General features: G+C 43.4%; 1 protein-coding gene across 7 annotated transcripts in view; it reads left to right on the top strand.

The window, feature by feature from the left end:
- USP6NL (USP6 N-terminal like) overlaps positions 1-15,378 on the top strand; it is a 203,817-nt gene that overhangs the window by 87,012 nt on the left and 101,427 nt on the right. For 6 of the 7 annotated variants that reach the window (XM_037889328.2, XM_037889330.2, XM_037889329.2 and 3 more), the window contains 2 exons: positions 6,302-6,375; positions 10,147-10,229. The exons of the other annotated variant lie outside the window; for it this stretch is intronic. In XM_037889328.2, the coding sequence (XP_037745256.1) occupies positions 6,302-6,375; positions 10,147-10,229 (157 nt within the window). The remainder of the gene's footprint in view (positions 1-6,301; positions 6,376-10,146; positions 10,230-15,378) is intronic. 7 annotated transcript variants of the gene reach the window in all.

The raw sequence follows: 15,378 nt of genomic DNA on the forward strand, positions 1-15,378 counted from the left end.
ATAAATATCTATTCTCGTGGCATCCGTTGTCATCCACCGCTTCTGCTGCAACTCTGCTCTACTGCAGACGCTGTACTATGGCAAGCATGGAGCCCATTCAGTTCGCCGCTGCTGTTGTGAGCATTGCAAACACCTCGCACATTATCCTGCAGTATGTGCAGAACCCGCAAAAGCAGGCGAAGAGGCGACGACAGTGCGATCATGATAGTGATGAGGACATGGACACAGACTTCTCTCAAAGCACGGGCCCTGGCAATTTGGACATCATGGTGGCAATAGGGGCAGGCTCGTGGAGTGGAACGCTGACTCTGGGCCCAGGAAACAAGCACAGACTGATGGGAGCGCATAGTGTTGCAGGTCTGGGATAATTCCCGGTAGCTGCGAAACTTTCGCATGCGTAAGAGCACTTTGATGGAACTTTGTGACTTCCTTTCCCCTGCCCTGAAGCACAAGGATACCAAGATGAGAGCAGCCCTTACAGTTGAGAAGCGAGTGGCGATAGCCCTCTGGAAGCTTGTAATGCCAGACAGCTACTGGTCAGTTGGGAATCAATTTGGAGTGGGTAAATCTACTGTGTGGGCTGCTGTGATCCAAGTAGCCAATGCAATCACTGAGCTGCTGCTATCAAGGATAGTGACTCTGGGAAATGTGCAGGTCGTAGTGGATGGCTTTGCTGCAATGGGGTTGCCTAACTGCGGTGGGGTGATAGATGGAATGCATATCCCTATCTTGGGACCTGACCACCTTGGCAGCCAGTAATGTAAACAGCAAGGGGTACTTTTCAATGGTGCTGCAAGCACTGGTGGATCACAAGGGATGCTTCATCGACACCAACGTGGGATGGCCGGGAAAGGTGCATGACACTCACATCTTCAGGAACTCTGGTCTGTTTGAATAGCTACAGGAAGGAAATTACTTCCCAGACCAGAAATTACCGTTGGGGATGTTGAAATGCCTATAGTTATCCTTGGGGACCTAGCCTACCCCTTAATGCTATGGCTCATGAAGCCATAAACGGACACCCTGGACAGTAGTAAGGAGCAGTTCAACTATCGGCTGAGCAAGTGCAGAATGGTGATAGAGTGTGCATTTGGACATTTAAAAGCTTGCTGGCGCAGTTTACTGACTAGGTTAGACCTCAGCGAAACCAATATTCCCATTGTTATTGCTGCTTGCTGTGTGCTCCACAATATCTGTGAGAGTAAGGGGGAGACGTTTATGGCGGGATGGGAGGTTGAGGCAGATTGCCTGGCGGCCAATTACACACAGCTGGACACCAGGGCGATTAGAAGAGCACACCTGGGCGCCCTGTGCATCAGAGAAGCTTTGAAAACCAGTTTCATGACTGGCCAGGCTATGGTGTGACAGTTCTCTTTGTTTCTCCTTGATGAAAACCCACCCCCTTGGTTGACTCTACTTCCCTGTAAGCCAACCGACCTCCCCCTTCAATTACCACTTTCAGAGGCAATAAAGTCATTATTGTTTCAAAATCATGTATTCTTTATTAATTCCTCACACAAATAAGGGGAAATCTCGCAAGGTAGCCCAGGAGGCGTGGGTGAGGAGGGAAGCACCAGGTGGGGTGGTGGATGATGGGAGGTGGGAAGGACAAAGCCACACTACAGTTGAAAACTTATTGAATGCCAGCCTTCTGTTGCTTGGGCAATCCACTCCATCCCAGAGGCTGGGTGCTGGTAGCCTCCTTCCCCTCCTCCCCCCAAAAACATTCTTGGGCATCTGGGTGAGGAGCATATGGAACTTGGGGAGGAGGGCAAGTGGTTATACAGGGGCTGCAGCGGAGGTCTGTGCTTTTGCTGCCTTTCCTGCAGCTCCACAAGACGCCTGAGCATGTCAGTTTGCTCCCCCATTAGACTTAGCATTGCATCCTCTCTCCTCTCATCTCGCTCCTCCCTCCTCTCATTGCGTTCATTTAACGCTTTCCTGGACTCTGCCATTGTTTGCTGCCATGCATTCTGCTGAGCTCTTTCAGTGCTGGAGGATTGCATGAGCTCTGAGAACATTTCATCGCGAGTGTGGTTTTTTTTGCCTTCTAATCTGCGCTAGCCTCTGGGGTGGAGATGATAGGAGGAGCGTAGAAACATTTTCAGCTGCGGAAGGGAAAAAAAGGAGAGTAGTATTTAAAAAGATACATTTTAGAGAACAAAGGAAAGACTTTCACACTGAATTAAGCGATTCACATGATATAGCACATGCTTTTGGTACAAGGTCACATTTTGCCTCTTGTACTGAGTGGCCATTTAAAAGGAGGGGCTGTGGTTTTAGGGTGAATGTGCAGCACAACCCAACCCCCCTACCCCAATTCTCTGGGATGATCGCTTCACGCACCCTCCTCCCCTCCTACCCCCCCTCACTGCGTGGCTAGTATCAGGGAAGATCCCTGTCAGCCAAATATGAACAGCTCAGCGTGAACAGGCCTCCCCCCACCATGTGGCTAACAGCGGGGATGATTTCTTTTCAGCCAAAGGCAAACAGCCCAGCAGGAACGGGCACCTCTGAATGTCCCCTTAAACAAATTTCCTGTATTTCAACCAAGTGACCATGAATGATATCACTCTCCTGAGTCTAACACAGAGAGTACTCCAGGAGAGCTGCATGGAGATGTCCCTGGAGGATTTCTGCTCCATCCCCCGACACGTTAACAGACTTTTTCAGTAGTTATACTGGCCGTGAATGCATCCCAAGTCTTCAGGGCAAATTTAATCATTAAACACGCTTGCTTTTAAACCCTGTATTATATTTACAAAGGTACACTCACCAGAGGTGCCTTCTCCGGCTTCATGGTCTGGGAGCCTGCCTTGGGAGGGTATTGGCTCCAGGATGATGAACAGTTTCTGGCTGCCAGGGAGAAGGGATTCTCCGCTTGCCTGCTGTGTGCTATCCTCAACCACCTCCTCCTCATCATCTTCCTCATCTCTGTTGCGTGAGACTCCCCCCCCCTTACAGGTGTCCATGGACAGTGGTGGGGAAGTGGTAGGGACTCCCCCTAGAATTGCATGCAGCTCATCATAGAATCATAGAATATCAGGGTTGGAAGGGACCCCAGAAGGTCATCTAGTCCAACCCCCTCGAAGCAGGACCAATTCCCAGTTAAATCATCCCAGCCAGGGCTTTGTCAAGCCTGACCTTAAAAACCTCTAAGCAAGGAGATTCTACCACCTCCCTAGGTAACGCATTCCAGTGTTTCACCACCCTCTTAGTGAAAAAGTTTTTCCTAATATCCAATCTAAACCTCCCCCATTGCAACTTGAGACCATTACTCCTCGTTCTGTCATCTACCACCATTGAGAACAGTCTAGAGCCATCCTCTTTGGAACCCCCTTTCAGGTAGTTGAAAGCAGCTATCAAATCCCCCCTCATTCTTCTCTTCTGCAGACTAAACAATCCCAGCTCCCTCAGCCTCTCCTCATAAGTCATGTGCTCTAGACCCCTAATCATTTTTGTTGCCCTTTGCTGGACTCTCTCCAATTTATCCACATCCTTCTTGTAGTGTGGGGCCCAAAACTGGACACAGTACTCCAGATGAGGCCTCACCAATGTCGAATAGAGGGGAACGATCACGTCCCTCGATCTGCTCGCTATGCCCCTACTTATACATCCCAAAATGCCACTGGCCTTCTTGGCAACAAGGGCACACTGCTGACTCATATCCAGCTTCTCGTCCACTGTAACCCCTAGGTCCTTTTCCGCAGAACTGCTGCCTAGCCATTCGGTCCCTAGTCTGTAGCGGTGCATTGGATTCTTCCGTCCTAAGTGCAGGACCCTGCACTTATCCTTATTGAACCTCATCAGATTTCTTTTGGCCCAATCCTCCAATTTGTCTAGGTCCTTCTGTATCCTATCCCTCCCCTCCAGCGTATCTACCACTCCTCCCAGTTTAGTATCATCCGCAAATTTGCTGAGAGTGCAATCCACAGCATCCTCCAGATCATTAATGAAGATATTGAACAAAACCGGCCCCAGGACCGACCCCTGGGGCACTCCACTTGACACCGGCTGCCAACTAGACATGGAGCCATTGATCACTACCCGTTGAGCCCGACAACCTAGCCAGCTTTCTACCCACCTTATAGTGCATTCATCCAGCCCATACTTCCTTAACTTGCTGACAAGAATACTGTGGGAGACTGTGTCAAAAGCTTTGCTAAAGTCAAGAAACAATACATCCACTGCTTTCCCTTCATCCACAGAGCCAGTAATCTCATCATAAAAGGCGATTAGATTAGTCAGGCATGACTTGCCTTTGGTGAATCCATGCTGACTGTTCCTGATCACTTTCCTCTCATGTAAGTGCTTCAGGATTGATTCTTTGAGGACCTGCTGCATGATTTTTCCAGGGACTGAGGTGAGGCTGACTGGCCTGTAGTTCCCAGGATCCTCCTTCTTCCCTTTTTTAAAGATGGGCACTACATTAGCCTTTTTCCAGTCATCCGGGACTTCCCCCGTTCGCCACGAGTTTTCAAAGATAACGGCCAAGGGCTCTGCAATCACAGCCGCCAATTCCTTCAGCACTCTCGGATGCAACTCGTCCGGCCCCATGGACTTGTGCACGTCCAGCTTTTCTAAATAGTCCCTAACCACCTCTATCTCCACAGAGGGCTGGCCATCTCTTCCCCATTTTGTGATGCCCAGCGCAGCAGTCTGGGAGCTGACCTTGTTAGTGAAAACAGAGGCAAAAAAAGCATTGAGTACATAGACATCATAGACACAGCATGTTTGGGGCTCTGACCTGGAGCGACCGTTTGCATTCTTTGTTTTTTGGTAGGCTTGCCTCAGCTCCTTAACTTTCATGTGGCACTGCTGTGTGTCCCTGTTGTAGCTCTGTCCATCATGCCCTTGGAGATTTTGGCAAAAATATTGGCATTTCGTCTTTTGGAACAGAGTTCTGCCTGCATGGATTCTTCTCCCCATACAGCGATCAGATCCAGTACCTCCCATTCGGTCCATGCTGGAGCTCTTTTGCGATTCTTGGACTCCATGGTCACCTGTGCTGATCAGCTCGCCACGCTGGCCAAACAGGAAATGAAATTCAAAAGTTCCCAGAACTTTTCCTCTCTACCTGGCCAGTGTATCTGAGTTGAGAGTGCTGTCCAGAGTGGTCACAATGGAGCACTCTGGGATAGCTCCCGGAAGCCAATACAGTCGAATTGCGTCCACACTACCCCAAATTCGTCCCAGCGAGGTCAATTTTAGTGCTACTCCCCTCGCCGGGGAGGAGTACAGAAATCGATTTTAAGAGCCCTTTAAATCGACAAAACAGGCTTGGTCGTGTGAACTGGTGCAGGGTTAAATAGACCTAATGCTGCTAAATTTGACCTAAACTCGTAATGTAGACCAGGGCTAATGCTCTGACCCCAGTGCTACAGTGAAATGTTACTTCAGTTGGCTGGAAGGCTCCATCTCCTCGCATGTGTCAGACCTACCATCCTGATGTGTCATGCTGTTCCCGCTGCACTAGCTCTTTCTTGCTCTAGCTTCAGTTCCTGATATGACCCGTCTCTTCCTTCACTGCTTCCTTGGGAATAGCCAGTGTCCTAAGAGTTCATTCAAGTGCTGCTACTTTAATAGTTCTGGTGTATTCTAATCCTGCAACTTTATGAATCTTGGGAATTACTCATACACTGTTAATTTTAAATTTTTTTTAGAAGTGGTAATAACGTATATTGTAGCATTACTTGCAATATCTGAGTTCTTAAGGGTAAGGCACATGTGGAAGTTGTAGCCCTGAGGCCTTCAGTCTTCCAGTTCTTTTCAAGATTTAAACGTCCATCTTCTGGAAAGGTTGGAGAAAATACTTCAGCATTGGCATGCCAACCCTTTTCCACATAAGATAGCATTGTAACATCTCAAATCATGATGGATATAATTTTAAAAAAGAGAGAAAATCAATGAATGAAGCACTATGGTTAGTGAAAGCTGTGAAAGAATCACAAAAACTCAGTAGTGGTATCTCAGAAGTTCCTAATGCATCTTATCGCAAGAAGCTTTAGCTCTTCCATTTCTTATAATTGTATAGAAATAAAATATGTTGTTAGATTGCAGGTTTGAGAGTTGAAGTTACATCTGTTCAGCAGTTGGAACAGTGCACAATTTTATTGATCTTGAACAGTATTCAGATAGTTACTTTTCAGGTTATACCACCATATTTCATTTCACTATATTTATTTTGGTACTCCTGGGACCTAATGTCTGTGTGATAAGATTTATTCTCTAATTATTTTTCAACAATTCTTGATTACAGAGAGAGTAAACCTAAGTTACATTTTATTTTAATCCTGAACAGATTCAGATGCCGAGCAGGATGCTGCTATCAAACTTGCCCAAGAAAGAGCTGAGATAGTTGCCAAGTATGACAAAGTAAGTGCTCCTGTTAATAGTGTAATTTTGGCATTGACTATTAGAAATTGAAATGTGGTCTTCCTCTGGCAAGTTCAAAAATAAATAGCCTTCTCTAAAATATTCTGTGTGATATTCTGCATCATGTTCAGTACACATTAAAATTAGGAGAGCTTGCTTTATTTTTTTTCTACGTTTTTTTGGTGATGGTTTGATGATCTTAAGTTTCAGATGTATGTAAGTGCTTCAGGGCTATTTTAAGATTTTTGTCATCTTTCTTTCACTTGTATTGAGGTGCCTGTGTCTTACAACCAGTAGGGTTTTATTTATTCTGATTGATGCTTTTTAGTGAAACCAAGGTATTGATCTAGAGACACTATTTTTTTTTGAGGATACACATACTTTAACTCTTTATTGATGCATGATAATATAAATTTAATGCTAAATCAGTAATGGCAATCGAAAAGAAAAAAAAAACACATTGATTTGCTATTGTAACCTATTTTATGTAAAGAAAATAATTTCAGCCTGTGATGTTTTTGAACCATGTAGCAAGTAAGACTGTCATATAATACAACTGGATTATGCATGCCTACATCTTACTCGCATAGTCTTATCACAGTATCGTTGGTAGCCATACTACATGCTAGACCAGTGATACTCAGACCTCAGTGGTTCAAGAGCCAAATTAGTGATCAACATTACTCAGCAGAGCCACAGTAGTAGCTGGCTATAGTAATATATTCATGTTTAAATGGTATGACAGGGGAAATACTTAGTTCCATGCACACACATTTATATCTATAATACATCTATATCTATAAAATAGTAGTATATATTATTCTCACAGCAAATAAGTTAATAACTTAGTGCAGGTTGATAACTTAATTGGTTAGTAACATAATAAAAGCATCCTTATTGGTTAATAGTTTAGACTGGTTAATAATTAAATCACACAGTGTTTTAATATGTGTTGCAAAGAGCTGCAGGAGACTCATTAAAGAGCCATTTGTGGCTCCCAAACCTCAGTCTAAGCCCTGGTCTACAGTGGGGTAGAGGGGGGTAGTTGTCGACCTAAGTTACGCAATTTCAGCTATGTGAATAACATAGCTGAAGTCGACATACTTAGACCTACTCACCGCAGTGTCTTCACTACGGTGAGTCGACTGCTGCCACTCCCCTGTCAACTCTGCCTGCGCCTCTCACAGCGGTGGAGTACAGGAGTCGACAGGAGAGCACTTGGGGGTTGATTTATCGTGTCTAGATTAGACATGATAAATCGACCCCCACTGGATTGATCGCTTCATGCCAATTCAACGGGTAGTGTAGACATACCGTGAGTATGTACTGTGCTAGACGGTAATTTGTGGAGGTAAGGAAACATCATGCAAAACTTTATATAAAGTAAAGCTGTATCTATATAATGTGGAATATGTATGATTTTAAGGGAGCCATAGGGATTTTCTTTTCATGGACATTTGTTTTGTAGCAATAGCTTTAGTGCAAAGTTGGTAGCAATCATGGCTGAAAGACTGTTTAGTTATAGTGGTGCAGCAGTGCCACTATAGTTGAGGTTGCATCACATCATCTGTTTAAAGGATGACCTTGCTAAGTAATCTAGAATAGACAAACTTTTTCAGGTTTCTTTGAAAGTTGGTGTGCCTCTGAAGTGTGCAGGCTAGCATTAATGACTTAAATTTGGAGTCATTTGAGCCAGGGGTTCCAGATATATAAGCTCAGAACAAAATAGAAACTTTAAAAAATGGGTAGGTGGTGTGTGTGTGTCTGTTTTTTTTTCAATATATATTTTATTTTACTTTATTTTCATTGTACAGAGCTAGAGGTCAAACTGTTGATATGATGACAAGGAATTTTTGTGGCACCAGCAGGTCAAAATGGTTCTAATCTGTCACATTTTACCCAAGGTAGTGCACTAAATCTTTGGGTACCCATGCTGAAAACAGTATTTAAGAAAATACACATTTTTAATATTATGCATGCATCAATACAGAAAATCAGCTAGAAGGTTTATATTCTTGCCATTTTATAAGCTTTAAAACTCAATTCTTATAAGCACTCTAAAATCTGAATAGTTACTTGTATTACACTGAAATTTAGTGCCCCTCATGGGGAGCACAGGACAGGACAGCATTAGGAATTCAAATTCGCAGTCTTTCAGCCAAGGAGTTCCTGAATTACAGGCACTTTCAAAAATTGTTTCCTAGTGCTGTCTTGTACTGAGACACGTTAATGATTGGATGAATCACGATGGCTGTGAACTTACCCGTCAATTAACATAATTAAGGATAAGTTAATCACAAGCCCCCACCTAAGACAAAAGCAGTTTTTTTTTTTTTAAACTGAGCAGCTGGAGGTTGCTACAATTTGTGAGTCACGAGTGGCAGTTTTATTTTGTGGGGAATGTAATTGAAGTCTTCCGGTGGGGAGGGAAATTGGATATGTAATGCATCCTGGGAGGGGAGGGGCATTAGGGGATGAAGAAGTGGGGGGTTAGGGGAATAGGGATTTGGGGTTCCAGCAAGGGGAGGTGGCTATCAGGAGGGAGATAAATGGGGATGGTGTAGGAGGCAAGAGAGGGTGGGGGCACACTCCCTAGCTCTTCCAGTGTACCCCAACCTTCCTGCACCCTAATCTTCCTGCACCATATACTCTGCCAGTGTACCACAACTCCTGCACCCCACAGCAGTGGACTTCAAGCTTCCTGCATCTCAACCCTGCCAGTCCGCTCCAGACCCCTGCATTCCAGTTCCCCATTCGCTCCACAACTCTGCGAGTGCACCCCAAACCCCTGCACTTCCAGCTCTACCATGGTTCTGGTGGTCCATTCAATATTCTGGGAGACAGGAATTCTTATAAAATAGCCATCACAGCTGGCGCTAATGGAGACCGTTTCTAGCACCTTTATCAAAGGGGTTATTGAATGTATAGGCATCAAAGACTGGCCTTACCCATGGAGGAGGCCTGGGCAAGTCAGTGCTGAGGCATACTGGCTGTCAGAATGGCACCTGTCATGAACAACAAGGATGTGTGTGCATACACTCATCAGCTTTGATTTATCATTAGAAATTGCCATCTTCTGTATCACTCAGGCTTGTATGTAACCTTGGGGAAATCTTCGTCGCCTCCCTCTCACTCCTCATATGCAGACAGTATCTAAGTGTGGCTGCTCTTCATTCACATATGTCTAAGACTCATCATTTTCTTTTCGCCCATACAGCTAAAATGCTGCATGATCTCCCATCTTTACAACTTCAGCCACCTCCACCACTTCCTCAGACCTCTGTGACAAACATATTACTCCCACCCATTCTACAAAATGCAGCTGCTAAAATAATCTTTCCCTGTTGATCAGTCCATATCATCCCCTCCCTTTTTAATCTCTCCACTAGCTCTCCCTTGTCCACCACATCAGGTTAAAGACACATCTTGTCCTTCAAAGCCTTTTAAAACATTGTTCCTCACTGCTCATCTGTTCTTCTTTTACCACATTGCACCCCAACTCCACCAGTGACCTTAAGGGTTGTACGAAAAAGACAACCTGATGAACTCTTCTGCAGTGGAAATACTGTTTACAAGAGTTAAGTTGGTGGGATGGTTGTGGAGCTTTCTCATCCTTTGTAGGTCAGGTTGGGAGTTCTGTGGTGGTGTTCTGGGGGACAGATATAGAATATGCCTTTAACTACAGAACTCATGTCCTGTCTTTTTAAGTTTTAGATCAGCTTGCTATGTGGTGCCATAAGCCTTCATTGTTGCCTCCCTTTCTCTTTTTAGGGACGAGAGGGTGCCCAGATTGAACCTTGGGAAGATGCAGACTACCTTCTTTACAAAGTCACAGATAGATTTGGTTTTCTACAGTAAGTTGCTAGTTTGAAAAGAAAATAAGATTAAAAGTTTGTTACATCAAAAAATACTAATAAGTTGTATGCCTAGTTGGTGAAAGTATTGATTGCGTAGTTGTAATAGAACTGCTGTGAGAACAGAATTACATTCAATGTATACATTTTAAATGGTCTTGCATTGTGGTTTTTCTATAATTATATTCCCAGCTTTTTTCATTCTATGATTGAAATTGATCTGTTGTTGGGAATAGAAAGGTTTTGGACTATTTTATTTGGGTGTGAATGTTGTATTTAGTTACAGTGGATACTTATAATGCATCTGAATTAAGATTTGATAAGTTATTTGTATTTTTTGAAATACAATTAAAATTTGCAATGTTATTGTAGCCATGTTAGTCCAAGAATATTAGAGACTTGAAGAAAAAAGCTCCATGTAAGTGCAAAAATTTCTCTCACCAATGGAAGTTGGTCTGATAAAAGATATTACTTCACCTAGTTTGTCTCTCTAAAATTAAAATTGTAATATACATAGAAAATACTTGAAAAGCGAAGATCAGAAGTTTTGAAGTCCTAGAGAGGGAAGCGTCTTTTTATGTTTTTACTAATTTTTCCATCTTTTTCATTTTAAAAAGTGTAGGAAATTCCATACAAAATTCTACACTAATAAAGGAAGATCCTGACTCTGCAAAGACATATGCCTATGGTTCAGGTTATTCACTGACTAGTCCCATTAAAGTTACTGGGACTGTTCATATTGTGTAAAGTTAAGCTTGTGCATAAGTCTTTGCAGGGATGGGGCCTAAAATTTCATAATTAAGCACTCAAAATCAGGAAATGCCAGAATCCAGATTGTGTGCACTCCTGGTGCATTCCAATATAGACTTGATCACATACTATTTATTAAAAAAATAAATTAAAATACAGGATTAAATTGTAGTATGTGATATTGTAAGTAAAGACCAGCATAACAAATGTACAAAAGGAGGCAGAGGGAAGATTGGTATTTCTTCACTTTTCTGTATTCAGTAACACAGCCATGACAGTCTGTTAACATTGTCAGTTAACATTGACTTCATAGAGGACTGGATCAGGACATAAATGAGCCTCAAGACCTGGAAATGTCTTTACCAAAGCTGCTTGTGTTCCATTAGTGCCTTTAGATGGATGTAAGAGTATATTATTAGAAGACCAATTTACAGATATTGAACAGCACTGAATGATTTGCTAGCCTTTCTACTAACCAGTCAGGATTCTTCAGCATTTTTAGGCCATGTCTACACTACAAACTGTGGTGGATGCAAGTTATGTTGGCATACAGCCACTGAAGATTTTATATCGCTTGGGCTTTTGCATACTTGGCTGCTTGTGTCGGTGCTGGTGTACTCACCAGGGGTGCTTGTGTCAATGCAAACTGTGGTGCATCATGGGTAAATGTCCCAGTGTGCCACATACCACCATCAGGTACAGTGCTTTTTGGGAAATTTTTTCCACGTGTTGTGGGATAGAAATGACTTGCCCAGGAATTTCTGGGAGCTAGGGGTCAAGTTCCAAGCATGCAGCTTTTTCCATCTCAGAATACCATTCATATTCCATAATTTTCGTGCCTTTAAAAAAAAAAAAATCCCATAAATCCACATGGCACTTTTCTGTCTCTGCAATCTCTGACAGAAGCATGGAGCCCGCAGAGCTTTGCAGTATTCTCATGAATGTTGCAAATATAGGATTCATGATTCTCCTGTGTTTGCAGACCTGCAGAATGTACTGCAATAATGAGGGATGTGAGGATTTCTTCTAGGCCAGTTTGCTGAGGGACATGGAGTCAAACAATTCAAGGCTGTTGGTGGTGTTCCTGGAGCAGCTGCAGACCAGTCCGTACATGGCGCTTCACTGAGAAACAAGCACTGACTGGTTCTCCATGCAGTCAGTCATATTGCCCCACCAAGCCCTTTGTTCACGGTCTGATGCAGCACTGGTTTATGGGATCTCACAGAATGTGTCCTCCCTAATCCTTTTCTTTCTCTTCCTCCTCAGTGTTCTGCATAGGTTGACCATAGCTCTATGCTGTTCAGGATGTGGTTTCACTGTGTCGCTGTAGCAGGGAATTTGTCAGCTGGAGACAAATTTGAGCATAGACACATGCACAAATAGGTTGATGTAGGTGACTTATGTCAACCTAACTTTATAGCATGGACTAGGCCTTAGCGTTTCATGGAAAATTTGTCCAACAGTGTTAAAAAAAAAAAAAAAAAAAATAGTTCAGAAATTGGGAAGTCTAGATGGTTTGCTGGCTGGTGAAGACATTATTTAAAAGACCTAATAAATATGTTCTCATAGCATTCTTCCTCACTTCCTGACCATACTGTTCTATGTTGTTACAAGCTGTTAATTAGCTGTCAAATTTTGCCTTGGGGGTGGTTTTGCTTCATTAGTGGTGGGTGAATTGCTTCATTATTCCAGAGTTGGGTGAATTGATTCTTGCATATCTGGTTTATAAAGTGCTTTTGAGTCAAGTGGGATGAAAGATGGTGTACTTCGTAAACTACTATTGTTACATTGCATGTATTTTGGGTAAAAAAGAGAAACACACATACGTGGGTGGCGCGAAAGAAAAATTATTTCTTGTTGCTTTCGTAGGGCCTAGATCAAAGATCACTGAAGTCATGGAAAAAGTTTCCCATTGACTTTAAGAAGAGCTGAATCAAACTGCTGGAAATTTACAAACAGATTCTGCAGTTAGGCATCGCTTATGAACTACTCCTTTAAGTTGATTGTTAATGCTTGGTACCTGAATAACCCTCTCTTTCTTGACTAACTTCTGAAGGTCACTCAACCCCTCACTTCTACTATAATTCTTTTTTCTGTTCAGCTAGTCAGTGTTCTGGAAACTCAGATCTCATGAACCCTAGTCCTGTGTCTTAATCATTGTCAATATTGGAGAGGAAATATGATCTATTCATTGGTACATAGTACTGTACAAAATCCAGTCCCTGTGTACTCAGCTCTCTGGGATGGAAATTGAAAGATTTATAATACACAAAGACTGTATAAATTAGCAAAGATCTTAGGTCTGTGTAATTCTGAAGAGACCTAGTATCTGTCTACTTATGCGTTAATCCTTGAGAATGAAAGTTCACTTGAGTGCCATCACTGCAGCTCCATGATTCTCGAACCTAGAACTCATTCTAGATGACATTTATGTTATTCTGAGATGTGCCATACTGCCCAAAGAAGAATATACTCAAAACAGGAATGTCAAACTCCCTTTGTGGGAAAGCCGGTTTACACTGGGTTCACTTTTTAATTATTGTCACGGTCTTGTATCTTTTGCAGTACTGAAGCGTCAGAATTTATCCCTTTGCCAAAGAATTGTGATTCAGGTTGTAAGCTTTCATATAAGGAAAAAAATAACTCTAGCTTTATGGTTGTAAAGATAACCTTGAAAATATGTACAGTGTAGTCATAATGCAGTTTATAGAAAGCCTGTAACAATGGCCCCAAGAGATGTGAACTGCCCTATTCTTTTCAATTTGCCATTAACTCTGAAATCTAAAGGTAACAAAAGTCTGCATTAATGATTTCACTGGTTGATAGTTTTATGGGAACAAGCTTATCTGAAGGTTTTTGTCTTCCCAACTGTTCCTTACCCAGTTTAAAGATTGACTTTTCCTGACAGCATTTATAATGTTTTTGAATTGTGAAATAAAAAAAATGTAGAATATAGAAAATTGGAAATGTGGGGAAGTGTAAAATTCAACGAGACATCAAAATAAAAAATATAGGGAAATCTGTAGTGATTGTATATTTAATCTTCATTTTATTTAAAACTTAAAAGTTTAAACTGCTGCAGAATTTCTGTCTGATGCAGAGAAATGCGCAGAATGTAGGGAACTTATCACAAGATTAGGTCTCACGAGTAACAGACTTCAGTGGGCCTTGATTATCATCCATAGTTTGTATTTTTCATTCCTCCTCCTCATTAGAAGGCTGCATCCTGTTTGTATCATCCTTTGGTGGCTCTGTGGATGTACACCTTCGACTGAGCTGTCTGCTGATGGGCAGAAAAGTTTAAGAATAAAGACTCGGAGACTTGATCTGTTTGGGCGAAAAATGTATTAGTCTTCCAGCCTTCAGTTGAGAGGGGCCAATCACCAAGACCTCCTTGGCTGCTACGACTACAATATGTGACAGACCATGGGCAAATTCAAGGTCTCGCTGCCCAGAGGGTCCAGGAAAGAGTTCTGGGTGATCCTTGAAGAGGGCATGGGGGTGGCCAGAGCGGCCTTCCCAGCAGCTTCGGGCACGGCAGACTCTGCAGCTTGCACCATGGCCTTGGCCATTTCGATACTGAGAGCATCCTGGCTGCTCTTCTCGGGTCTGTCGACTGAGGGTAAGCAGTCGATGCATGACCTCCCCTTCGAGGGCCAGGCCCTGTTTGCAGAACAGATGGACAGTAAGCTGCATGGACTGAAAGACTTGAGCACTACCCTGAAAATTCTAGGGCTGTATGTCCCCAGTCCAGCCCATAAGCGGTTCAAACCGTAGCCATCTCAGGATCAAGGGAACCAACCCCAGCAGGAGTTTCTCCATAAGAAGAGTAGAGGCTACAAGTGCTGTCCGAGCCACCCATCTCCACCCTCTGCCCAATTGGGCCCAACCTGCAATAAGCAGGAGGGCAAGCAAGTGATTTGAGGGTGCGCTCGAGGGCAACCTACCAGACTATACCCTGCTGTTTTCCGTCTTTCCTGCTGTTTTCCGACTGCCTTTCTTTTTTCCTCCGCACATGGACCACTGTAACTTTGGACTGCTGCGTCCTCAATACTGTAGTGCAGGGTTACACCCTCCAGTTTCTTTCTACCCCACAACCCCTTTCCCAGTCCCTCTTCAGGGACCCCTCTCACGATATCTTCAGGGACCCCATCTTCTTATGCAGGAGGTAGAAGGGTTGCTGCAGCTGGGTGCAGTCGAAAAGGTTCCTCGTGAGTACAGGAACAAGGAGTTCTGTTCCCGGTACTTTTTAATCCCAAAAGCTAAGGGCGGTCTATGGCCCAGCCTAGACCTGCAAGATCTCAGCTAATACCTAAAGAAGCTGAAGTTCCCTGGCCTCCATCATCCCCGCCCTGGATCCGAGGACTGGTATGTTGCCCTCGACTTGAAGGACGCATAT

This window comes from Chelonia mydas, chromosome 1 (assembly GCF_015237465.2).
Source record: "Chelonia mydas isolate rCheMyd1 chromosome 1, rCheMyd1.pri.v2, whole genome shotgun sequence".
NCBI classification, from domain to species: Eukaryota; Metazoa; Chordata; order Testudines; family Cheloniidae; genus Chelonia; species Chelonia mydas.